The sequence below is a fragment of the Drosophila albomicans genome, chromosome 3, assembly GCF_009650485.2.
Source record: "Drosophila albomicans strain 15112-1751.03 chromosome 3, ASM965048v2, whole genome shotgun sequence".
In the NCBI taxonomy this organism is placed as follows: domain Eukaryota; kingdom Metazoa; phylum Arthropoda; class Insecta; order Diptera; family Drosophilidae; genus Drosophila; species Drosophila albomicans.
The window spans coordinates 41,147,954-41,171,687 of NC_047629.2; the positions used below are offsets into that span (position 1 = coordinate 41,147,954).

At 35.8% G+C, this 23,734-nt stretch overlaps 1 protein-coding gene across 4 annotated transcripts; it reads left to right on the forward strand.

Moving 5' to 3' along the window:
- The first annotated feature begins 817 nt into the window (after positions 1-817).
- On the forward strand, positions 818-22,183 carry LOC117571369 (LIM/homeobox protein Awh). Of its 4 annotated transcripts, none has more exons than XM_034253484.2 (6): positions 818-1,428; positions 18,090-18,271; positions 20,178-20,395; positions 21,237-21,470; positions 21,696-21,821; positions 21,896-22,183. In XM_034253484.2, the coding sequence occupies exons 1-6, from the start codon at positions 1,423-1,425 to the stop codon at positions 21,952-21,954; spliced, it is 825 nt and encodes a 274-aa protein (XP_034109375.1). In that variant the 5' UTR covers positions 818-1,422; the 3' UTR covers positions 21,955-22,183. The 4 variants fall into 4 exon arrangements, with proteins under 4 accessions (XP_034109375.1, XP_034109376.1, XP_051861011.1 ...); XM_034253485.2 differs by having other exon boundaries at positions 21,237-21,458; XM_052005051.1 differs by lacking the exon at positions 21,896-22,183 and having other exon boundaries at positions 21,761-21,780.
- Positions 22,184-23,734: the final 1,551 nt, after the last annotated feature.

Here is a 23,734-nt window from a genome sequence, read left to right on the forward strand (position 1 = left end):
CTCGCAACTCGACTTCCGCCACATGCACTCGTATCTCAGTATCGCCTTAACGTGGTGGCATGCCAGAAATGCCGTGGCGTCGAACCCAAATGAAAATATGTTGGGAAAAAAAAACTGTCAACTTGCAGCTTTTTGGACCGTCAAGCGGTTTGACCCCAAAAAAGTCAAGTGCGCCGCTCCGTTCCGCTTCCGTCACTCCCCCCCTTCGTTTGCACCGAACCGGTGAAGCGTGTGTTAGCTAGCAAGCATCTAGCATCCAGAGAAGCAGAGAAGCACCCACCCAATGGCACACAACCGCAGTCGCTCAACTCGTAAAGAGACTCAAGCGTAAGAATTCACTCAACTCTCAAACGCGGCACGCGCCGGCGCACTCAATTGGCTCGTTGAAATGAATTCACGACGAACGACAAAAGGGGGCGGGGGTGGCACGGCGAATTCACTCAAAATGGGGGACGCTGACGGAACTCGTTCCTCGCGTGCTGAGAGCGGGGCGTTGCCTTTGAACGAGCACGACGCCATGGCAACCAATCACCACACAACCCCCGGCAAAAACGAGCTGAGCTGAGAAACCAGTTGAGCGAGTTTCGTTACGGTGGTGTGTGTTAGTGTTTGCTTTATGCTGCCTAACACACACTAACACACATGCATGAAACCGGGTCGTCACATCCATGCTGCTGCTGCTGTTGCTGCTGATCCCATGAGCCATGGGCAATAAGCTGAGCTGTGAATAGAGCGCCGGCAGTTTATGCAGTGGCCTCGTAGCTGTAACAACGTCGTCGCTCGCCTCAACGCCGTTGCTCGTTGCTCGTTGTTTGTTGTTCGTTGTTGTCGTCGTAGTTTGAGTTTGAAGTTCTCGCCTCAAACTCTCGCATCAGCATCATCGCCGGCCAGAGAGCCGGAGATATTATAACGGGGAGTCTCAGAACCGTCTGCTGTTGTTATCGCGCCACGCGTTTCGCGTTTCACGCCGCTTCTTTGATAAGCAGACCGCTGCGAGTTTTTAGCGTCGGCGAACCACAAGAATTCAATTAACAAATCAAACGTATGACAACAAAAAGTTTTAACAAATTACTAAGCCCAGTGAACAATTTTCAAAATTTCATATGTGCTAATCAATAAAAAGTGTTGCAAACGCAAAACGAGTGCGTAGCTATATTCATCATACTCATACTCACACTCACACTCATACTCGTATTCGTATTCGCACTTATGCAATTAATTTGCATGCATTTGGTGGCATCGGTTGGACGCTTGACAAACTGATTGTCAAGTTGTCACAAAAAAGAAAGAAAGAAGAAAACATTACGCATCCAGCGTCCAGCAACAAGTGATTTATCATCGATCTATCGCCAAAAAGCTGGCTGAAGAATTTTGTGCAAAAGACTTGGATTAAAAATCGCCAAAATTGTGGAGGCAATTAAAATGAAGGTAAGTCAAGTTTCCTTAAAAGATAGAGCTTAATACATATACAACTTTTGATCCTAACAGATGTTTCAGTTTATTGTTTACTTTTATCATTTTAATGCATAGCATATAAAATGTCTGTATAACATGTGGTCACAATTTAGCACATTAATTCGCCAATTCAATTTGCAAGTTTTTATGATAGTTAACTCTATTATTACTGACGCTCTAATAGCTTCTTATATAATGGTTTTTATTTTCACTCAAACTGTTTAATGCAGTTTTATAACTTACTAAACATAATTGCATTTGATCTGTCTATTGAAAAAAAAAAAACAATTTACAAAGTACGAGCATTAGGGATTTAAGTAATTTAGCTTAGAAGTTTTAATAAAAAGTTTTATTTTAGTATGATATTAATCAGGCTTAGAAATCAAGTATTGGGAAAACAATTTACAAAGTACAAGTATTTTGTACTTTAATTGAGTAATTAATACTGAAGTTGCAATAAAAGTTGAAAAGCAATGAAATTCTGGAAAATGAATTTACAATTTATATCATTTATATCTGCAGTTTCAAACAAAAGTTCAAATAGATTTGAATATAATCATACCCAGCCTTTGTTAAATAATGTGCTGAAAAGGAAAAAATTCTTTAATTACAAAACAAATGATTAAAACAATTAATTAGAGTTAATAATAATGAATGGAACTACTCATGAAACAGCAAAGCAAAAAAATATTAATTTGTTTGATTTATAGAGTATAGGAATATAAAATAAGTTTTTAGTAACAAAGCAAATGATTTTATATATAAATTACATTATATGATAAAGGTTAAAAACTACTTATACAAATATTTCAGATGCTATAATAAACATTTTGCAATTCATTAACATGTTGATTTTCAAATCTTAATATTAATAAGGAAATAGAAATTCGAAACAATCGAAAACAATTTGCAGTTGCTCAATACAAAGTGAAAACTAAACTAAATCATTTTCAGATCTTATCAAAAACGTTTTATGAATTCATTTGGAAAACGTTAGGAGCAAGTTTTTGTTTTTGTCTTTGATCGACACCTACGCCAAGCGGAGGAAATGTTGCCTTCCTTTATATCTTTTTGCTTTTAATTGATGCACATGTAAAACCTTTTCGGGTGACCTACAAAACGTGCTGAATAGATTGAACCAAAAACCCGCTGGGACTCAACAGGCGGCGTTAGTTTTGTATATATTTTTGTAGTTGTTTTGTGGGGGAAAGGCGAAAGGGTAAAGATGAGAGTTGAGAGAGGGGGCCTGATATCACATCGTATCGTATCTAAAACAATACCCATGGGGCAATTCAAAGCCATCAACTCTCTCGACAAACCGTACTAATAACTTTTGGAAAACGATGAGTTTTCAAAACAGACGACAGAGCAGAGCAGCAAAAGAGCGTTCAAAAGTCCAGCAATCCAGCAGTTGAACAGTTGAAGCAGGCAGGCAGAGTCGGTGAATATTAAAAGCACACAAATCGCACCATGGGGGGGTGCAAGATTTTTGAATTTTTGAATATTCCAATACGTATACGGATTCGGATTCGAATTGAATGACGACCATGTCAAACCCACACGTTGAAAATTATGAATGTTTTATTGAGCGGCAGCCGAAGGCAGCAGGCGGAAGGCGGGAATCATTTTTTATTGTATGATAGTTGTTGCTGTGGAGAGTTGCAACGGCAATGATAGGTGCGTTTATCATTAGTTAACGTTTTTAATTTCTAAATCTTTTGGGCCATTCGCTGATGACGTCGCTCAATTTCAAATGTGTTCATTCAACAAACGTTCAAACGTTTTGCTTTAATCGATTTTTTTGTGTTCCTCTCACAGAAGATTTGACTTGGCTCTCAGGTATCAGAGTTTTTTTTTGTACTTTGTATCCCGCTGGGAGCATTGTGTGAACTCTGACGCAAGTGCTGAGCCACCCACAGGATTCAAATGCTCGCACAAATGTTGTAAAATGTTAAATATTGGACATTCGACAGCAATGAGTTGGCTCTTTAAGATACAGATACGGATTCATGTAGCATGATTTATGCCTCACGGTTTCTACATCGCATCGTTGTTGTTGTCTGTATATTTTGCATGGCTTTATCCATAAACATAATTTTCATTACCATAGCAAATTAGACAAGGTGCTGACGCTTATTGGACCGCACATAAAAGGCCAAAATCTGTTATAAATTTTGAACAATTTTTGTTTTTTTTTTTTTTGTAGAGCGAACTGACTTCTTTTTATTTCTCCACATTTATAATTGATCTTTTAGGCCCACGTAAAACCAATTCTAAAGATGATCGCATGTGGCTAACTCTTAACTTTTAAAAATCGACGATATGTGCCTGTTCTATTGGCAGACCTTTAATAACTGTCAATATGCACAGCGGGAGATCTTAGGAAAAATGCCGCAGCAGCGCGACTTCAAATCAAATGTCAACAGTTCTAAGCCGCAAACTAAGCCAACAATAGAGTCCGACTTAAGCCCTTTTTTTCGTTTCTACTTCTCAGTTTATTTTTGTGTTGTATTTTTGTGTTGTGTATTTCTTACTTGACATCATCGATCTTGACCCGCCCCAGTTGTGAATCCCCCTCCATGCCTGACCCCGCAAAAAGTGTTGTGAGCCCAGAGCTATGACGCCACAAAAGCGCAGCTTATGAATATTCATCGAATATTTCTTCTCCAGCAAAGGAAAGGCATAAATAGTGAAGCGCTTAAATGTCGAATGCCTGCAAAGCAACTATAAAAATATACATATTTCAATAAACGATTTTTCATTAATAATTCACTAGGAAATTAAAAAACAAAAAAATATATAAAATAGAAACTCAAACTGAAAAGCTGTTAACGCCTCCCAAACCGAGCGGCATGTTTTCTTTAATTGAGAACTATGCGATAAGTTATTATTAGCCAGACATGTGAATGATCATGAGTTGAGCTTAAACATAAACAATTTGTCTTCAATATGCCCAATGTGTCACTTCAGGCATTTTGTCTACTCAAAGTAATTTCTTGATTAACAGACACAGAGAACTGAATGATGTTGGAAATATAAATGATGTATTGAAATATAAAGGAAGGCTTCAATTAAATTAGCATATTCCGGGCCAAACTTAATGTTTAATTCAACTAAACTAAATAAAGCCTATGTTAAATTTATTGAAAAAAAAATCATTTCAGAGTTGAACTCTCTATTCGTTTAATTTCTAATTTTTTTAAATAAATAAATATGATATTTTAATCTTAAATTGTATAAACTAAATTAAGCCCAAGTTAAACATTTTTAAATGAAATAATTTCACATTTGACCTCTTGTTCTTTTATTTTCATATTTTTAGTTTAATAAGTAAATATGAAATTTTAATTTAAACTTTTTCCAAGCAGATACTGAAAATTTCGCTATGTAAAATTAATAATTTAAACACACAATTTTATTAACGTACTTTGCTTTCAAATTTATATGCATTGACTTTTCGATTGTGTTTAATATACGGCTTGACTTTAATGCTAATTTTAAAAAAATGTTATAATTATTCACTGATAAATGGCTTTATAAAGAATACGTACTAAATTCGCAGGCGAAAAAGTTAAACGCATAAATAAAAAGATTTTTGATAAGCGTATAAAATTTGAATTTGTTGTGATGGAGACAAAAATTAGTAATTACAAAAGATGTCAAATAATGTAGAAAGAATGCAAATTTGATGCCAGAAATGTCATTCTTGATCGCCTTAGGCATTGTGGGCTTATTATTACATCTCCTTAGCACACAAAAGGTGCATTTTACGAGCAGCTCTCAAGAAGCCAAATCCCACACAAGGTGCAAACAAAACACAAAAAAAAAGCGGACAACGCGTGCCAGTTGCAACTCGCTCAAATGACATCTTGACCAAGTATAAAAGCAGCTGCTTTGCTGGCCCACAGATTTCTGGGCAATGTAATTGGATTTTTGGGCAGTGGACAAGAACAGCTATCGAATGGCTAATTGACAACTGCGGCGTGGCGTGACAATGCTGACAAGAAGTCGACGCCTGTTCAGCGTCGTCAAACAAAAGCAGAGGCAAGGAGGCAGAGAGAAGAAAATGCATCTTGACTTGAGCCAATTGCCCCGATCAGGCACAAAAGACAAACAAATATCACACCTTTGTTTACTGCAAAATTTAGAGAAAGGAAAAGACAAAAGGCTCGAGTGGTCAGCTTGGTCCTTCTACTTCTCTCCTCTCCTCTGCTGTTGCGCATGCGCCCCTCTTGTGCTCCTCTCTAGGGAGAAACGTGTCAAAGTCACAGCAGCAAATTTTTAGCAGGTAAATGTGAACATTCCCAAAATGAAAATCAAATGCAGACGCCAGCCGGCAGCAAGCAAAAGGCAAAGGCAAAGGCAATGGCAAAAGGCAACCACACAAAAGAAACTCTCGAACTCAAACTCAAACCTCGCACTCGTATCGGTTGTGTTGTGTGTGAGCAGCATTCTTGAGGTCTCTGTGGCATTGTTCGTCGAGTGCATCCGCAAAATAGTCCTTAAAGGACGCTTAGTTGGCTTACAAATGATGCCAGAAAGGGGCTCGACAAACGGCAACGGCAACGGCGGCAGCAGCAAATAAAATTGTAAAATGCCACAAATCATTGTAACTTCTAACAAATATCTGTGTGTGTTGCCTCCTCAGTCGCCTGTCAATGGTACTCGACAGCAAAAAAAAAAAATGCAGGACGAGTGCGGCAGAAGAAAGGACCAGAATCCGCCCCTAAATCATTGACAGCCTGCATAACCCATGTTTCCCCCTCCACTCTTCTCCCTCTTCTCCATAATACTGCTGTCTAACAATCCGTAACGACAAACCATTCGATTTTATTTTACATTTTCCACAAACTTTCATCGTTTGGCAGAAATAAATGTTTGCCTGTTGTTGTCGATTTGGTCATTAGTTTTCCACTAGCAAATTTTGCAACCTCTCATTCCCCGCCCTCCGCCCTCTTGTCATTGTGTTTGTGTGTGAAAATATTGTTATTTAATTGTTTGGCAATTGGCAAAAAGCTCTTTGAGAGCACCCGAAACGAATACAAATGTTAGTGACTGTGATTTTAGCTTATCTTTGTATCGGAAATCTAACACAGTAGCTGGTTGAGAGATTTAGTTTGGGCATTTTAGTTTTGAAGTAATACCGCCGAAATCTTTCAAAGTCATTTCGACGCGATTCTAAATAAATTAACCATGCGGAGCAGAGCTACATTAATTTGCATGTTAGCCCATTCGGAATTGAACTGAACTGAACTGAACTTCAAACTTGATTTATTGCTTAGACATAAACATACTACGACGACTCGAATCACATTTGCATTCACAATAAAAAGTTTGTGCTTTTTGTGTGCCACACGAGCGCACAACAAAACAAATCCCAAAGCGATAGCAAATATTAAAAAAAAAATTATTATTATTAATTTATGCAAAATGCAGATTTAGCTAATTAATTGTAGTCAATGTTCAATAAAAAAAAATATTCAACTTTACACAATGCAAATCGTAAAAGCTGTAAAAAGGCAGCCAAAGTCCGTCTTGTCTGTGACAAGTTGACCAAAAGACAAAGGCATTCAGTCTCCGTCTTCGTCTCAGTTTGAGTTTGATTCTCACTCTCTGTCTCCGGCACAATCGCAGAGTATCTACTCGACACGTCTCAGGCAGCGAGGCAGCCTCATCTTGAGTCAACTTTTATGATGAATGCCTTAAAAATTCGATGACCATAAACAACAATATTGTGTGCACGAAGCGTAAAGCCACAGCTAACCGAACTTCAGTCTACACTTGCCAACTTTAGGGGAATTCAATTTGCATAGTAATAGAGAGACACAGGCTATAAACTGCAATTTAATTTGAGGAAGCCTTTTGAAATAGGAATGTGGAAAGTATTTAAAACGTGAGAAAATTAAGTGAATATTTTTTAAGCGAGAGGTTATGCATAACAGTTGGGTATTTATAGTATAAATTTTATACTAAAATGTTAGGGAAATACCAAAATATTTATAGTATAAATTTTATACTAAAGTGTCACGGAAATACTAAAAAAGAAATATGTAGTTATACTAAAGAAAAATTCAATAAATGCGAAATTAAAAATGAATATTTTGTTTTGTGTGTGAGTTACTAAATATAATATGTGAATTACTAATAATTGGCAAAAAAAATACACTAGACAATTAAAGTTTTTTAAGAAAAATATTTACCATAATCCAAAAGATACATATAAATACAATAAAAGAGTACAAGGCAAAAGAAAATACTGTTAAAAAACTGAATTCTCTATGTAATTATATTTCTTAAAAGCCCCATAAGTTAAATAAAATAATAAAAATAATAATATTTCTGTCTTTGAAGTTTCTTGGAACTCGTTTAGCAACAGAGTACAACAAAAATGATTATAAGAAAATATACGTCATATCATTCACATACTAAATTATACAATGTTAAACAAAATTGACAATAATTTATTGCCTGAATCTTCATTTTAGGAAATTTTTGCCTACACTTTACAAACCACATACCAAAGCTAAGCAACCCAACGCTAAGGCTTAGCGTAGAGTATTTTAAGTAGTAAATACAGAACAAGAAATACGCGTGTCGAAATTGTTAGATACTTGAGGGCGATTTATAAGCGATTTATTGGCGAATGTGCTGGCTGACAGATCAGCAGCGACGTTGAGTTGAGCTTATACCGGTCTCCGTTGCAGACTATTAACGCTCTCTCTCTCCCTCTCTCTCTTTCTTTCTCTGTCTCTCTCTCACGTTCTCTATAGCTCATGCTCTAGCCACAATGCGCTCTTCGCTCTTAGTTGCCGCTGTTTGCACAACTGTCGTGCAGAGTTAAAGCAAAAAAATAATGAAATTGTAAAAAAAGTAATGAGAGACAATAAAAAATGGCACTTTAAATGCTTGACGTAGAGCGATGTGTATTATTTAAGTTGCCAGAAGAATGACGAAGAGAAAGAGTTACTGTTTCTGTGTGTGAGTGAGAGGGGAGGAGTGGGTGATAGAGAAGGTGCGATAGATGATGTTATAAAATGTTAATTATACGGGAAGGTTAATAGAAAATTTCTGCAGCTGCCAAAGGAATGCAATAATTTAAGGTAATGAAAGAAATTCCGATGCATAATTGACAATTAAAATAGAAATTGAAATTGAATTAAATATTCGATTAAAGATTATTACTCATTTAAAATCAATTTCGGGATGCTTTTAGTTTTGGACTGAAAGAAAAAAGTAAAACATAAACATCAAATGCTGCTTTTGCTTATCAAATTTATAAGCTTAGTTTTTTGTATACTTTTTGTTTCGGCAGCTGCCGCAAATGATCAAAACAAGTTCGAGAATCTGAAAATGTAGGGCTACTTTAAAAGGGGTTTGGTATATACCAAAACTCGTAGACATGGTCAAATCGAATACCAATTTTCTGTTTGCCACCGCATGTCCATTTAAACCAAGAAGAGGAGACGAGAGGAAGGAGGGGAAGTGCTCACGGAATGTCGTTGAGCGTTCGAACGCTTTGAAATTTAATATGAAAACGTTGTCTATGCAAATGAATATTGCCACCTGTTTATGTTTATGGTCAATGGAAATGGCAGCATCCTCAGCAGCAACACCGAAAAAATAAAAAAAAATAAAAAACCGTATTGGCTGCAACCGATACGATACGATCCACTTCAATCCCAAAAACAGTCCCAATCCAATCCGTTGCGTTTTGAACCAACGAACGATCTATCAAGTGGCTGCTGTGTGTGTATGAGTGTGTGTGTGTGTGTGTGGATAATCTTGGTGGGAAAAACGTGAGAACGATCTTGTATGCAAATCACTTTCAGAGTTTTGGAGCAACACCGCTCCACCCTGCGTCCCAATAAAATATACGAAAACTAAAACGAAGAAAGTATTAAAATGAAATTTATTTCGTATGGGGCGAGCCACAGTTATAATAAAACGCGTCTGGGAGCGCACACAAAGCCCAATGTTTGCCAACAACAACAACAACAATAGTAACAACAACAGCAACAACAACAACATTTCTTATAGCGGCTGTAAAACACAAGGCAGTCAACGGTCTTTCGGGTTAACCAATTGCCAGTTTCCCAAAGCCCAGTTCAACAGTTCTCCAGTTCTCCACAGAACACAGATCGTTGTGAGATGTCTCAGAGATGATGCTACACACACACACACACACACATACAGTTCGAAATTGAGTTGAGTTGAGTTTTGTGTTTTGTAGTGTAATAAAGTGCGACATTTTAAGTCGTCGGCTGATCGGGGTAATAACTTGTCAACACCGGAGCCCCAACAATATAACCATTAAAAACAAAAGTGTGAGTCGATCCCGGTGTCTTCGTCATCGACAGAGCAGAATCCCAAAAACAGAAAGAAAAAAACAACACCGAAAAATAAAACAATTTATATAGTATGTGCATACAATATACTTATCTTTATACATATTCCTCTTGGCATTTTAATTATATTTGTATATTATTGCGCACTGCAAAAACAAAAAAACTGAATTGAAATGAAGAATTATGAATAACACTTGTTGAGCATGAAAAACCCATAATATTATAGCTGTTGCTTTGTTTTGTTGCCAAGTTTTTTTTTTTTGGCATGCAACATGCAACAATTGCTGCAACTGGAGGCAAACTACTTAGCGTCTAAGTGTTCGCCTTAGGGTAACAAAAAAAACACACACATACGGACAGTGGCATCTTCAAACTGGCAGCTGAAGATCTGAAAAAGAGTCTTTGCTATGTTTCTCTCTTTTTTTTTGGGCTATAAAAACGTTGGCAGCTCGCTGGGCCTATTGGCCGTAAAATATTTTACGATGTTACGCCAACAAAAGCAGCGACCAACATCCAGCTAATCCGCCATGTGCGTGTGCTGTCCTCCACGCTCTCTTTCTATCTCTCTCTGTATCTCTCACTCCTTTCCACTTTGAGCTTCTCCCTTGTGGCTTAGCTTGCCATCATAATATTTGCCTAGGCCAAAAGCGCGTTCATCTGTGGCCAAAAGCCGCAACTGAAAACCTGCCAACGGCAGTTCAAGTCGGCGAAAAAAAAAAACTGTAAATGTATCTACAATATCTATGCGATTGTATTTGTATCTTTGCATCCGTAGCTATAGCTGTGTGTGATGTGTGAATATGTTGTGAAAATTGAATGGCATATGCACATTTTGTCGCCAGTGATAAAATTTAATAACGCTGATAAATTTAGCAAAAACATGTTGGCCATTGACATAAAGCGGTAATTAAGTTTGCTGACTCGCAGCAGGACAACGTCAACGGTTTCCCTGTTGACGTGTTGCAACGTGCTGCAGTCGTTGTTGCCGCTTGCAAACACAGTGAAGACTAACCAAAGTTGAGCACAAGTAATATTGAAAATGATAAAAACAATAAAATTTTTAAACTGGCTGCAAATCTTCATGATTGAAAATTATGTTAAATGTTAAAATAATTCGTTTTAAGAAAATGATTTCTGTAAATTTACATCAATATAAATTATAAAATATAAAAAAAAATTAATGTCAATATAAAATGTAAATCTCACAATGTTTTTAATTTTGATGTAATCATTTTTAAGTATATCTATGTCAATATTAAGTATCCTTTCATTATGCTTTAAAGTCTTTCAATTAAATGTTTTTTTTTTGTTTTTTTGTGCGCTTGCATAAAAATTTACAAGTACAAACTTAAACAAGATATCTAATTTTTCGATTCAATTTTAACATAATTTTTTGGCAAACTTTCATTAGCTAATAAATACTTTAATTTAATTATACATTTTGAAGGTACAAAAGTTTAGCAAGACTTTTAATTTAAAGATTAATTATTAAAAATTCAACATAATTTTTATTATCTCTTGATCAGGTATCAAACTCTTTGGAGTTCAACATAAACAAACTGAAGTTTTTGACATGCTCTTGCTTCCACATTCAAATGTAAAGGTTAAAAACTTCAACTTAAAATTGTTTCCTCTTTCCATTACGTTTTTGTTATTCAAAGCAAAGAACAAGACATTCAACTTAAAAGTTATTTTTCATGTCTGTCCCATTTAGTCAGCGCTCACTGTATTCCCATAGAAAAGCTTTCGCTTTTTCGTTTCAATTCGATTCGATGCGGTTCTGTTCTGTTTTCTGTTGTATTATAGCGGCCATTAATTTGATTGGATCAATGGACGCGACAACAGCTACAACTACAGCTATAGCTATAGTCACAGACAATGGGAAACACATTCAGATTCAGATTGAGCTTCAGAGTCGGAGTCCGAGGCGTAGACGGAGCCAGAGTTGCGTTCACCGTGAAATATTTGTAAACATTTAACCAATTTATGATGCAGCCAGAGTACGAGCGAGTATTGTATACTAAATACATATGTATGGGTTTGTGTTTATGTAAATATGTGTGTGCGTGTGTGTGTATCTGTGTGGGCGCATCGCATTCGTTTTCATTCATAAAGAGCAGTCATTAAATAACAATCAGCTACGACGCTGATCTTAACGCCAAACAAACGCCGACGTGTAAATTGGCATAATATTTTTAAATATTTTTTTTTAAACACACACAGTTATCCCACGCAATGAATAACAAAATACAACAACAACAACAACATCCGTATAACAGAACAAAAAGGTAGCTCTAATTAAATGTCGAGCTGCCTTTTTCGAAAGTCGAAAGAAAAAAAAAGTTTAAATATATTTTCAAAACGAAAACTTTTTTTTTTGTTGTATTTTATATAAATTATGTTTTGGCTACAGCCTTCATTGTTTGACTGGCGCTTAGACTTGCATTTGTTGTTGTTGTTTTTTATTACAACAAATATTATTATTAAGTATTATTACTGTTGATGTCAAGCATTTTAAAGCGCCTTAAATGGAGCCCAAAGCGTCCGAAAGGCCTTAAGAAAACATTCGCTAAAAAACTGCCGCAGCGACAAGTGGTTGAACAAAAGATAAAAAACACACACAGACACACACACACACACACACACATCTATGCATTGACATATGATTCGATTTACTATATACTCTATCGTATATTGTTATGGCAGCTTTTGTTCGCTTTGGAGCCTGCAACATTCTCACGCTGTTTACATTTGTTGATTTTCATTATTTGGATTGCCGCGCATTTGTCCCTCAGCGAAAAAAAGTGAAGACTAAAGACCGAAAAGATGACAAGTCACCAAACGTATAACGTATCAAAAGTGTCGCTGCCAAGGGCTTTTGTCTCTTTGATAGAGCATCGAAAACTGAAAACTGAAGCAGCTACCATTGATGATCGCTCAATTTGCGCAATGACGTGAAAATTGTCTTCAGCATCGTTTTGGGTAATCGATCTTCTAGGCGTGCAGCAGCAGCCTCATCAGCCACTGAAGATGATACAGTTCTTTTCTTTTTATTTCATTTCCATTGTCTGCCAAAGGCTACTGTGGAAAGTCTTAGTAAGCCATTCCGAAGGCAGATCAATGGCAATATTGATCAATTGATTAGTTTCATGCAACTTGTTCACATTCAAATGGTTTTTGGAGTCGTATTTGGGCTCGGCTGCCACAAAGATACATCCTACATACACACAACGTGTATTTACCTCTGTTTGTCTTCAACTCTCACACCTTTCCTATAGACAGCTTGTTTTGAGAGTGCGTTATCAACTGCTAGATCCCCCCTATGGGGCATTAAATGGCAGCTTGTAAATTTTATTGCATACTCTTGAGCGTCTCTTGTGCCTTCTTTTTATGATTCTAGCCTGGCCTTTTGTATCGCTTTTTGCGTTTTATTATTGCGCCCGAGCGTCTGTTATTTATGACATTTCGAGCAAAAGTTGCAAGGTGCAAGTTTTGTTTATGGAATTTTTATGACACGGATAGCATAGAGACACCAGATCTTTGCGATCCATTTGCTTATAAGCAGAATACTTGAGAGTTTTCTACTTAAAATGAGCAATTGAATAATATAAATATCTTTTCTACAACATCTTTTAACTATTTTATCTACAATAGTTTGATCTTTTATCAATGAATCTGAAAGGCTATAAAATTTGTTAATAATTCCTTTTGTTCCCTACATCATTATCATCATTATATATAGATTTTTTTTTAAGTTTTCTTTATCTAACGTTTTAGCATTTAATCCGTGCGCATTAACATGAATTAGCTATTTGAGGTGATGATATCATGATGAATTTAATAATGAGATGTGGTAATAATCGCAGAGAAAACAGCCTACTAAAAAACGATGCGAAAGATAAATAAATTAAATATTAATATGAAATATTTCAATTCGGTGCGGGGAGTGAAATCAATTAAAGGAATTTCTTCGCCCATAAATTATGCTATTAGAAATAAGTTCATTAATTATGCCGATGATTTTATGATGAATTTAATAATAAGTGGAAGTAACTTTCAAATGAGAATATTTAAATAATCCAACAGTATTTTATGTTGTGAAATTAATTAAGTGAATTCACTTTGCTTAAGCATGGATTATAGACATGCTTTCTTCATTAGAAGCAATGACTATAATTGATATCTTTGAAGACGAATTAAATGTTGTACGGAAGGGAAGAAAGAAAATACTTTGCATGAGAAATTAAATGTTGATTTGAAAGGCTAAAGGAAAGAAAAAATATTTATCAGGAATAACATATTGAACTGAAATGAAGAAAAAACAAAATAATTTATGAGGAATTAAATGTTGGACTGAAAGGAAAAAAGAAAACATATTGAAAAATAATGAAAAATACCTTTAAAGAGGAATTAAATGTTGAACGGAAAGGAAGGAAGAAAATATATTTATGAAGAATTAGCTATAAAACTGAAAAGAAGAAAGAAAGATAAATGTGTGGAGAACTTAATGTCTTACTGAAAGGATGAAAGCAAAATAAAATTTAAAAATAATGAAAATATCTTTTGAAATTGAAAGGCACAAGAGAAAGAGTTAAATATTAAACTGAAAGGAAGAAAGAGAGAGGTATTTCTAAATTATAAAAATACTATTTATGAGGAACATAATGTTGTAAAAATGAAAATATCTTTGTGAGTAATTAAATGTTGAACTGAAAAAAAGAAAAAGTATTTATAAACTATTAAAAATGATTTCTCCAAAATAATGCTTAACTTTATTGAAAATATTTTCGTTTGAATTGTGCCTCATTTGTGTGGCTTTAAAAGCGCCTTATTGAAATGCAAAAGCTTGACCAGATTTGTGCAATTCATAAAGAGAGAGAAAACCTCAACATTCATGAGTAAATTACAGTCAAATGACATGCTCGCCAAAATGCCACTTCGGCTTCTCCAACTGACAACAGACATATTTTCAGAAGTGGGCATAGACATGACAACAATAACAACATCAACATCAGCAGCAACAGCAGCAGCAGCAACGATAAATGCATATATGAAGTACAGACCGCCAGTCAAGTCAAAGTCTGGCCTTCAATGTGTAAGTGTGTGTGTGTGTGTGTCATAACGGGCGTCGGGAAAACAAATTGCCAAAAACACCCCGAAGCCAGAGGCAGGCAGCAACCAGGCAGCCAGGCAGCGAGGCAGGAAGGCAGCTTGTGGGTTTTTGGTTTTTTGGGTTTGAGTTTGGGTTTGGCTCGCTGGTCGAGCAATGTGAAAAGTTAAACGAAAGTGACAGGCCCTGGGCGCATATACATATATAGGGGAGAGTGTAGAGTAGAGTAGAGGGGGGGCAACACGCAGTCAACGCGCAGGCTCGTTGTGTGGTTGTGTGTGGCAGCGATGGGCACAGGGGAGGGCGCGATTAAACGTGTCACACGACGCGACGCGGTTGAAAAGTTAAATGGCAGCGGCATCGGCAGCGGCAGCAAATGAACAGCAGCAGCCACCATGTTAGCATGTAGTTATAACTACACACACACACACATACTCGTTGTGAGATTCATTTGTATCTGTGAGATACATTGGCCAGCAAAAGCTACATGTTGCTCTCTCTCCTGTGTTTGTGTGTGTCTGCTTGTGTGTTTTGATGGTGGCCATATTGCATTTTCGGCTATTTTCATTTCAATTCCAAAGGCATTTCCCAAGCATCAAACCAACCCCTGACCCCCCTCTCGTTGTAGTATCTATGAAGTCTAGTATCTCATAGTTGGCAGCTTGTAGCTACAAATTGTCATGAATAATAATAATATGTGTATGAGTATTTGATATTTTTTCCATTGTTGTTGCTGCTGGTTTTCCTCAACTGCCGCGTATTTGTTTAGTTTTTTTGCTTTAGGCGTATCTCTAGATATATTTTATTGTTTTATTAATTGGTATAGTCGCTCCACACACAACAAACACACACACAGACACTTTGATGTTGTGCCGCTCCTGCGACCTAGTCACGGCCAAGTTATTGTTTAAATATGTATTTATTTTTTGTGTATTTGCCGTAAGTTGTTGTTGTTAATGTCTCGCGCTATTTGTATTTACTTTGTGTATTTTTGTCAATGGCAATGTATATTTTATTTTGTTGTTGTTTTGTGTCGGCTTTTTAACTGAAATTTGTCAGCCAAGTTAATAACAAGTTGTCAACTTCAGTTGCTGCTGCTGCTGCTGGTGTTGCAAAAACGACAATCAGTTGTCGCAACAATTGTTTTGCTACAGCAGCCACAACAGCAACAGCAACAGCAACAGCAACAACAACAACTACATCAACTCATCGCCAACGCCAGCAATTAATTTGTAAAAACGGTAAATTTATTTTCACTGTCGCTTTGATTAATGGAAAAACAATTTCGATGTTGTCGCCGCGTCGCTGCGGTGTTTTGCTTTTTGTTTTTTCCGTTGACAATTTTGTTGTTGAATTTGAATTTTTTGTATTTTTCGATTTTTTTCTTGTATTAATGAATTGAAAATATGCAAAATGCTAGCCATTAATTAAATGTCTTAAAGCCCTGCACTCAAATGTCGCGTTGAACAAGAGAAATTGAATTGTTTTCAAGCAACTAGAATTGTTTTTTTGGAGTTAAACAAAGAGCTGTTCGAATTTAGATACAAATTGAAATTGCTAAGCATTTGCATTTGCATTTTAAACGCTTATAATTTATTGCATATAATGTGATTTTAGACAGTTGAATAAGCCATATTGTTCTTTTTGAAATATTGTGAAAATCGATCAAGTATTTAAAAGAAGAAAAAAGCGAGTTGAAACCAGTCAGAGATAAACTATAAACAAGTAAAAACTCTAAAGTGTGCTCTACTGTGAGATACTCGCTACCCGTATAAAAAGCAGTATTATAAAATTGCAACTCTATTAAAACTATAAATGCTAAAATATTGCAAAGCGATTCTAAATAGTATATATAGTATATAATACTACTAATAGTATAAAGAGTATGTTTGCATAATTTTTGTCGGTAGAATTTAATTTCAAACGAGTCTATGCTAATCTAGCTATAATCATAATCATAGTTTCTCTATTTGCATGGACATCAATTGAATTAGGTACGCATCAAATGATACATTGCTATCGGATAAAGAAAAACAAGTCTATAATTTTCAACTTTAAACTTTAATTCCTTTAAAAATTCAGTTGCACACCAGATAACAAATTGTTATCAGATTCTTTTTTCGTATAATTAATTGTGTCTAATGTAATTTAGTTAATTTATTTATTTACCAGTTATAAATTTAAATTCGAAATGCTGTATATAATTGTTGATATACGACTTGAACACAGAAAATCCATTTAACAATATCAAAACCAATATTTCGATAATATGAAATGTGAAATAAAAATTTGTTTAAGACACTTTTAAAGTAGCGTAACATGCAGTCGCAATGAATATGCATGAATTCCGATGATCCATAAATTATACGAATAAATCTTTGGCGAAAAAATGTTGTCAAATATTGCTACTCGAAAAAAACTGTGATTGTGATGGTGACTGTGACTTTGAAGCAGCAGCAGCAGCTTTACTGAAATTGGTTACAATTAGCATAACATTTTCAAATTTATGTTGGAGTTTAGAAACAAAAAAAAAAAAACAATAGAAACTCGTCTATAGCCGATGGCGTTTCCTAGTAGTAGTTTTTTGTTGGAATTTTAATATACATTAATAAGTTAAATGTTGCAGCGAAGAAATAAAACAGAAGCCGACGGCACATTCGATAGATTTATTGAGCGATTTCAGTTGAAAGCATAACAAAAGATACCAAAAACCAGGCGCTACGATTAGAGTAAAGATCAGTGTACCACAAAGCCGAATCGAGACGATCCGGTTCGGCTTTAGAGCTGACATCAAACGAGCCAATAACAAAAAAAAAGAAGCATATACATAAATTTTACTCATTTTGAATATTTCTTCTAGTTTATCTTTGTTTTTTGTGTGTGTCTGTCTGTGTTGTTTTTTGTAAAACAATTTGCATTTGTTGCTGCTAGAACTGTGGCTAGAGTGCAGTGATCTTTAGATGAAATACTAAGAGACTCATATAGAGTGATAATTTATGCGACTATCTCAATATAGAAGAACCATATATATTGCATATGTTTATTTAGTGAATTTATGTGTGATACAAATACATAATTATTGCCATATTTTTGATGACGAAAAACATGCACATCCGCTTTTATAATTTTGTATTTATTTAGATATTAATTTCGTGTTCTTTTCTTTTTTTTGTTTGCAGACTGAGCTGCGTTCCTGCGCAGCGTGCGGCGAGCCAATCTCGGATCGATTCTTCCTCGAGGTTGGCGGCTGCTCGTGGCACGCCCATTGCCTCAGATGTTGCATGTGCATGTGCCCGCTGGATCGTCAACAGTCGTGCTTCATCCGGGAACGTCAGGTCTACTGCAAGGCCGATTACAGCAAGTGAGTAATGAATTGGAAATAAATATAATTTAAGTGTTTTAGGATAAGTTTTATTTCCTCTTATCATTGGCAATCAATGAAATTTGTCATTTATTTTATTGGTGACTTTCTCGACACTTGTTCCCATAACGAAATCGATGCGATCGCTTGTACATTTTCCAAAACGCTTTTCTGTTGTTTATCTTATTTCCGTGTGGATGTGTGTGCACAAGTGTTTTCAAGATATTTTCCCACACGAAAAAACCGAGCAAGCGAAGTACATGATACAAGTCTAAGGTTAATTGTAACAATTCGACAACGCGTTGCGACTTAATCCCTAAGATAAACACAGCGAGAGTGTGTGAGAGAGAGATGCAACCAAAAAAACAAAACTACGAAAGCGACTTTCCGATGAGACAGCCTTTAGATGCAAGTTGCAAGCAAAGTATCTTACAGATGCACACACACACACACACATGTGAAGATACACGTACTCTCATAGTCGTTGCTGTTGCTGGTTGCTGGTTGCTGTCGTTCGCTGTCCACACAGGCGGAAAACGGTGTCGACGGCGAACGAAATGAAAATAAACAAACAAACGCGCCGTGAGATGCTGTAAAAATATTTATTTTTCAAGTTAAGAATTTTAAGTGTGCATTGGGCGCTGGGCCTCGGCCTCAGTCTCAGTCTCAGTCTCCAAGCTGAGGCAAAGCTAAACGCAGCGATGGAGACATCATCATCATCATTATCATTGCCGTTTGCAAGTGCTGTGGCACATCCAGAGCCAGAGCCAGAGCCAAAGCTAGAGAGTTGGAGAGGTCCAGTCATCCCTCCCAACTGAGCGTACATTGTTGTGCTTGTAAAAATAAGCTTAAAAGCTAACAATAAGCTGGCCAAAGTTGCCAACTCATTTGGAAAAACGCAGCAGCCACAGCCTCAGCAGCAACAGCAACAACGGCGAGAGAGCGACAACTTCCGCTCAGAAAACGTGCAGCGAAAACGCAAGAGAAACGCGTGGAAAACGTGCGACTAAAAACGCGAACCAAACGCTAGCGAAACGCTATTGACTTAAGGAGATGCAGATGAAATGTTATAGTATTATGAACATAGATTAAGTTTTATTTTCATTCCATATATATTATTATTAAATATTATTTTAATATAGTTTCATTTAAATCCACATAATTTATTTTTAAATATTTTCTAATATAGTTGCCATTAATTCTATTATTAAATGTTTGCTATTATAGTTGCCATTAAATAGATTTATCAACAACTGAGTGAGAACTAGATTAGAGACAAAACACAGAAGTTTTGTGTCTTGTTTCCTATTTAGGTGAAACTTGTTGTTTCTATTTTTATAAAATTTTTATAAATAGTAAAACTTAAATTCAAAAGATATACAAATAAATAGCATAAACTTTAAAAGGAACTTGTTCAGAAAGAAACTTAAAACAAAAACTTGTTTTTTCAAATTTTATAAATATATTTTAACAACTTTATAAAATATATATTTGTCACCTATATTGAGATTTAAGTACTTGTTATGGCAAATCTTATAAATATGTTTTAATAACTTGAAAATAAATTATGTTGTCATGTCATAACTATGTTAAAAGTAAAGCTTGATATATGTACATATCTATTTTTATAAATGTGTTTTAAAACAAAACAAAAAATAACCTATACAAAGAATAAACTAAAAAAGAATGTGAAGGGGAACCCGTCAAAACACTAGCTATATCTTTAGTTAAATAGTTACACATCCGATTTTTATGGTATTATATAAAAAGCATAAACTATTAAAGAGAGGAAAAAGGCAGTAAAACGCGAGCATTTAATTACCTGTCCCCAGTCCCCAAATATCCCACCTTTAAAGCAGTCATTAAACATTAACAACAATTTCCGTTCCTCGCTGTTTTATTGCAGAAATTTCGGCGCCAAGTGCTCGAAGTGCTGTCGCGGCATCTCCGCCTCGGATTGGGTGCGACGTGCCCGAGATTTGGTATTCCATTTGGCCTGCTTTGCCTGCGATCAATGCGGTCGCCAGTTGTCCACTGGCGAGCAATTTGCGCTCATGGATGACCGTGTGCTCTGCAAGGCTCATTATCTTGAAACGGTCGAGGGTGGCACCACATCAAGTGACGGTAAGCATAACAACAACAACTACTGTACAAAATGAGAGAGAAGTTTTTGTGGCACGCTTCAATTGCCAGCGAATCGGTTGTGGCAATTTGGAACGCTTGGACAAGCTAAGCGCCAGGCAGTCGCCAACCAGCCAGTCAGCCATCCAGCCAAGCAGCCAGGTCGACAACTGCCACTGATGAAATCGTGTCATAACTGAGGCAGAACAAGTTGCAGACGACGTGATCGGCTGTCGCAGCTTGCCACTGCTGGTTGCCCCTTTATATGTATGTGGCAGACCACCACAGAAGCCAAAAGGGGCCTATAAAAAGTATAAACACTTTTGACATTTGTTTCTTTTATACCCGGTATCCTTAGGGTAAAAGGGTATTCGAATTTTGAGCCTTCAGGCAAAGGGAGTCATATCCGATTTCATAAGTACTATATGTATAGTCTTCTTATTTGTTTTGTGTAATTACAAATTAATATACCAAAAAATACCAAAATATACTACTAGTTTCAAAATATATCATTTAGTGCCAAGTATACTAGATTGTCAACCAAAAAGAGACTCAAATGCAGCAACCTTTAATTCGTATTTTATTACACTTAGTATTTTTTTGGTATATTCATTTGACATTTTTTTAAAAGAAAAAATTCCGCAGTGACTTCTATTGAAAATGGAAGGCGGGTATCTCAGAGTCGAGCATACTCCACTTGTGTTATTTTGTATTTTCAATTTGGTCCAAATGTCAAAATGCTTTTAGGCCCAGGCTTAGGCACGTACTCGCGCTGTAATAGCCTCAACTCATTCAGAATATAATCTTTAACTCTCTTTGGTCTCTGTTCTCTATTCCTTTGTAGATGGCTGTGATGGTGATGGTTATCACAAGAGTAAAACGAAACGCGTACGCACCACATTCACCGAGGAGCAATTGCAAGTGCTGCAGGCCAACTTTCAGATTGACAGTAATCCGGATGGCCAGGATTTGGAGCGCATTGCCTCAGTAACTGGTCTGAGCAAGCGTGTGACGCAAGTTTGGTTTCAGAATTCGCGTGCGCGTCAAAAAAAACACATACATGCTGGTAAGAATAAAAGTAAGTAGTGGATTAGTGCAGCATGACCGCCTCAACTTAGTTTCCCTTCGATCCCCTCCTTCCACTCCTAGTCAAAGTAGTTACTTTACACTCCCAAGTAGTCGGCTCTACTTAGTAGTAGTAGCATCTTAGAGCAGTAGTTAAATTAAATCTCACAAATACAACAAGTGTGATGCTAATCAAAGTGTTTTTCGATTTTTCTGTTCAAACGATTTCTGATTGCAGTACGCGAACCGGAAGGAAGCTCATTTGCGCGTCATATTAACCTGCAGTTAACGTACTCATTTCAGAATAACGCACAGAATCCCATGCATATGAATGGCACCAAGGGAGCCCTCTATCCAGCGCATGGTGAGACAACTACTTAACATTATTTCCCAACTTGATAATTAACAATTTCTTTGCTTTTTCCTCTATCTTTTTAGAATCCATGGATGAGCTGTCGCAGGACTCGAGCGTCCATTGTATGCCCAGTGAGGTGTGACTGGAGCAGTCCTCGCCAGCGCGTGCTCATCGCTAGCACTCGATGATGATCTACATCATCGGCTAGCATGACAATTCGCAGCTGTCGTCGCAAGAGCAAAAAGCAAACAAAACAAAACAAAACAAAAAAACAAGCAAAACACGTCCTTTCCTAGTCAAAATTTTATGTAAAGCGTCGTCGCTCATATGAAATGCAAAACAAAAACAAAAAATACAAAAAAAAAAACAAATTATACTATACAAAAAAACATGCAGACACCCACAGATACACACAAGAAGTCGTTAAAGAATTACGAGTATTTAAAACATAATCAAAGTCCATTAATTAATGCTGTTTGTCCAGAAGAAGCTGATGCTTTGAGCATCGGTAAACGAGCCCAGTTCAGCACATACACACACACACACACACACCTGTACACACATAGTTACACACTCATACATAGACATCTCAGCATACATTCCTGCATAGCCCATAAACCTAAGCATAGTTTAGTTAATTTAATTTAAATGAAATTTAAATTTAATTTAGTTTAAATGCCTAGTTGTTAAGTGTTTTTCTTCTGCTGCTCTCTATCTCTATCCCATCTATCTCCATCTCTCTCTCTCACATTTAGTTGATAAAAAGTAAAATGAACATTGCAGCTGCTTGCCAAGGCTTTTTTTTGTAAAATATATTTATACTTATTGTATTGTACTATATATATGAAGTATGTCCAACTATTATCGTATCGAAACTATCATGTGAAGAGAAACGTTGTTATTTGTTTAATTTTCTTGTTTTTTAAATGTATAAAAGAAATACCTATATATGATATATATACACAGCTACACCTACACACATATATATATATATATACATGCATATGGAGAATTATATATGGCATTTTTGTAAATAGTTCTAATATAGCCGAAATTGATAAGCATCGCAAATTGATTAAGCGGAACTAAACATTTAGTTAACACAAATTATAAACAACTACAATTAATGATGAATCGAAATCAATTAAAATGAAAAAAAAAACAAAAACAATATAAAAAAAACTTTTTAAAAACAAATCAATCATCTTGTGTTATCAATCAGTTTGGGGGAGAATAAAAAAAGTGTCTTAAATTGAGCTTCAATTAGTCATGCAAAAAGATACAATTACAATATAGTAGATATCAAAATTCTAGAGAAGGGAACCAAACATTTAGTAACAACATAGTGAATGCAAGAATATTTCTTAAAAATAATAATCTAATACATGCCAAATATTACATGCTTGAATATCATTTCAAAAATTGTATTAAGAAAATCACTGAAGAATATAATTCTATTGTTTAATATGATGTAAGGAGCAAGATAGATAATTCTTTAATTATTAAATTTAGCTATTTCAATTAGTTGACAGATTTCATATGGTCTCAAAATAAGCTTAGCAGCTTTAATAGAAATATAAAATTACTGCTGAATTTCAATTTAATTTTTTTAATGAATTATTTAATGATGCATTTAATAGGTAATTGCTGGTGGATAGAATTTGAAGGATAGCATTTTCCATTAACTGCAGCCACGGTAAAGTTTTGTGCTCATCTCAAGTTGATTGAAAAGATTATAGTCCAATCGCTAGTGGACTTTCCATGCGAACTTTTGAAGATACTCGCATTGACAGCACGAGTATAAAATTTCATTAAGTGCAGATCGTTAGAATTTGCATAAGCGAGCGATGGGTAAATGATAGTTGAAGTAATCAACGAGCTAAGCTAAACGCTTAAGTGGCCAACCAATTAAAAGAACTTTT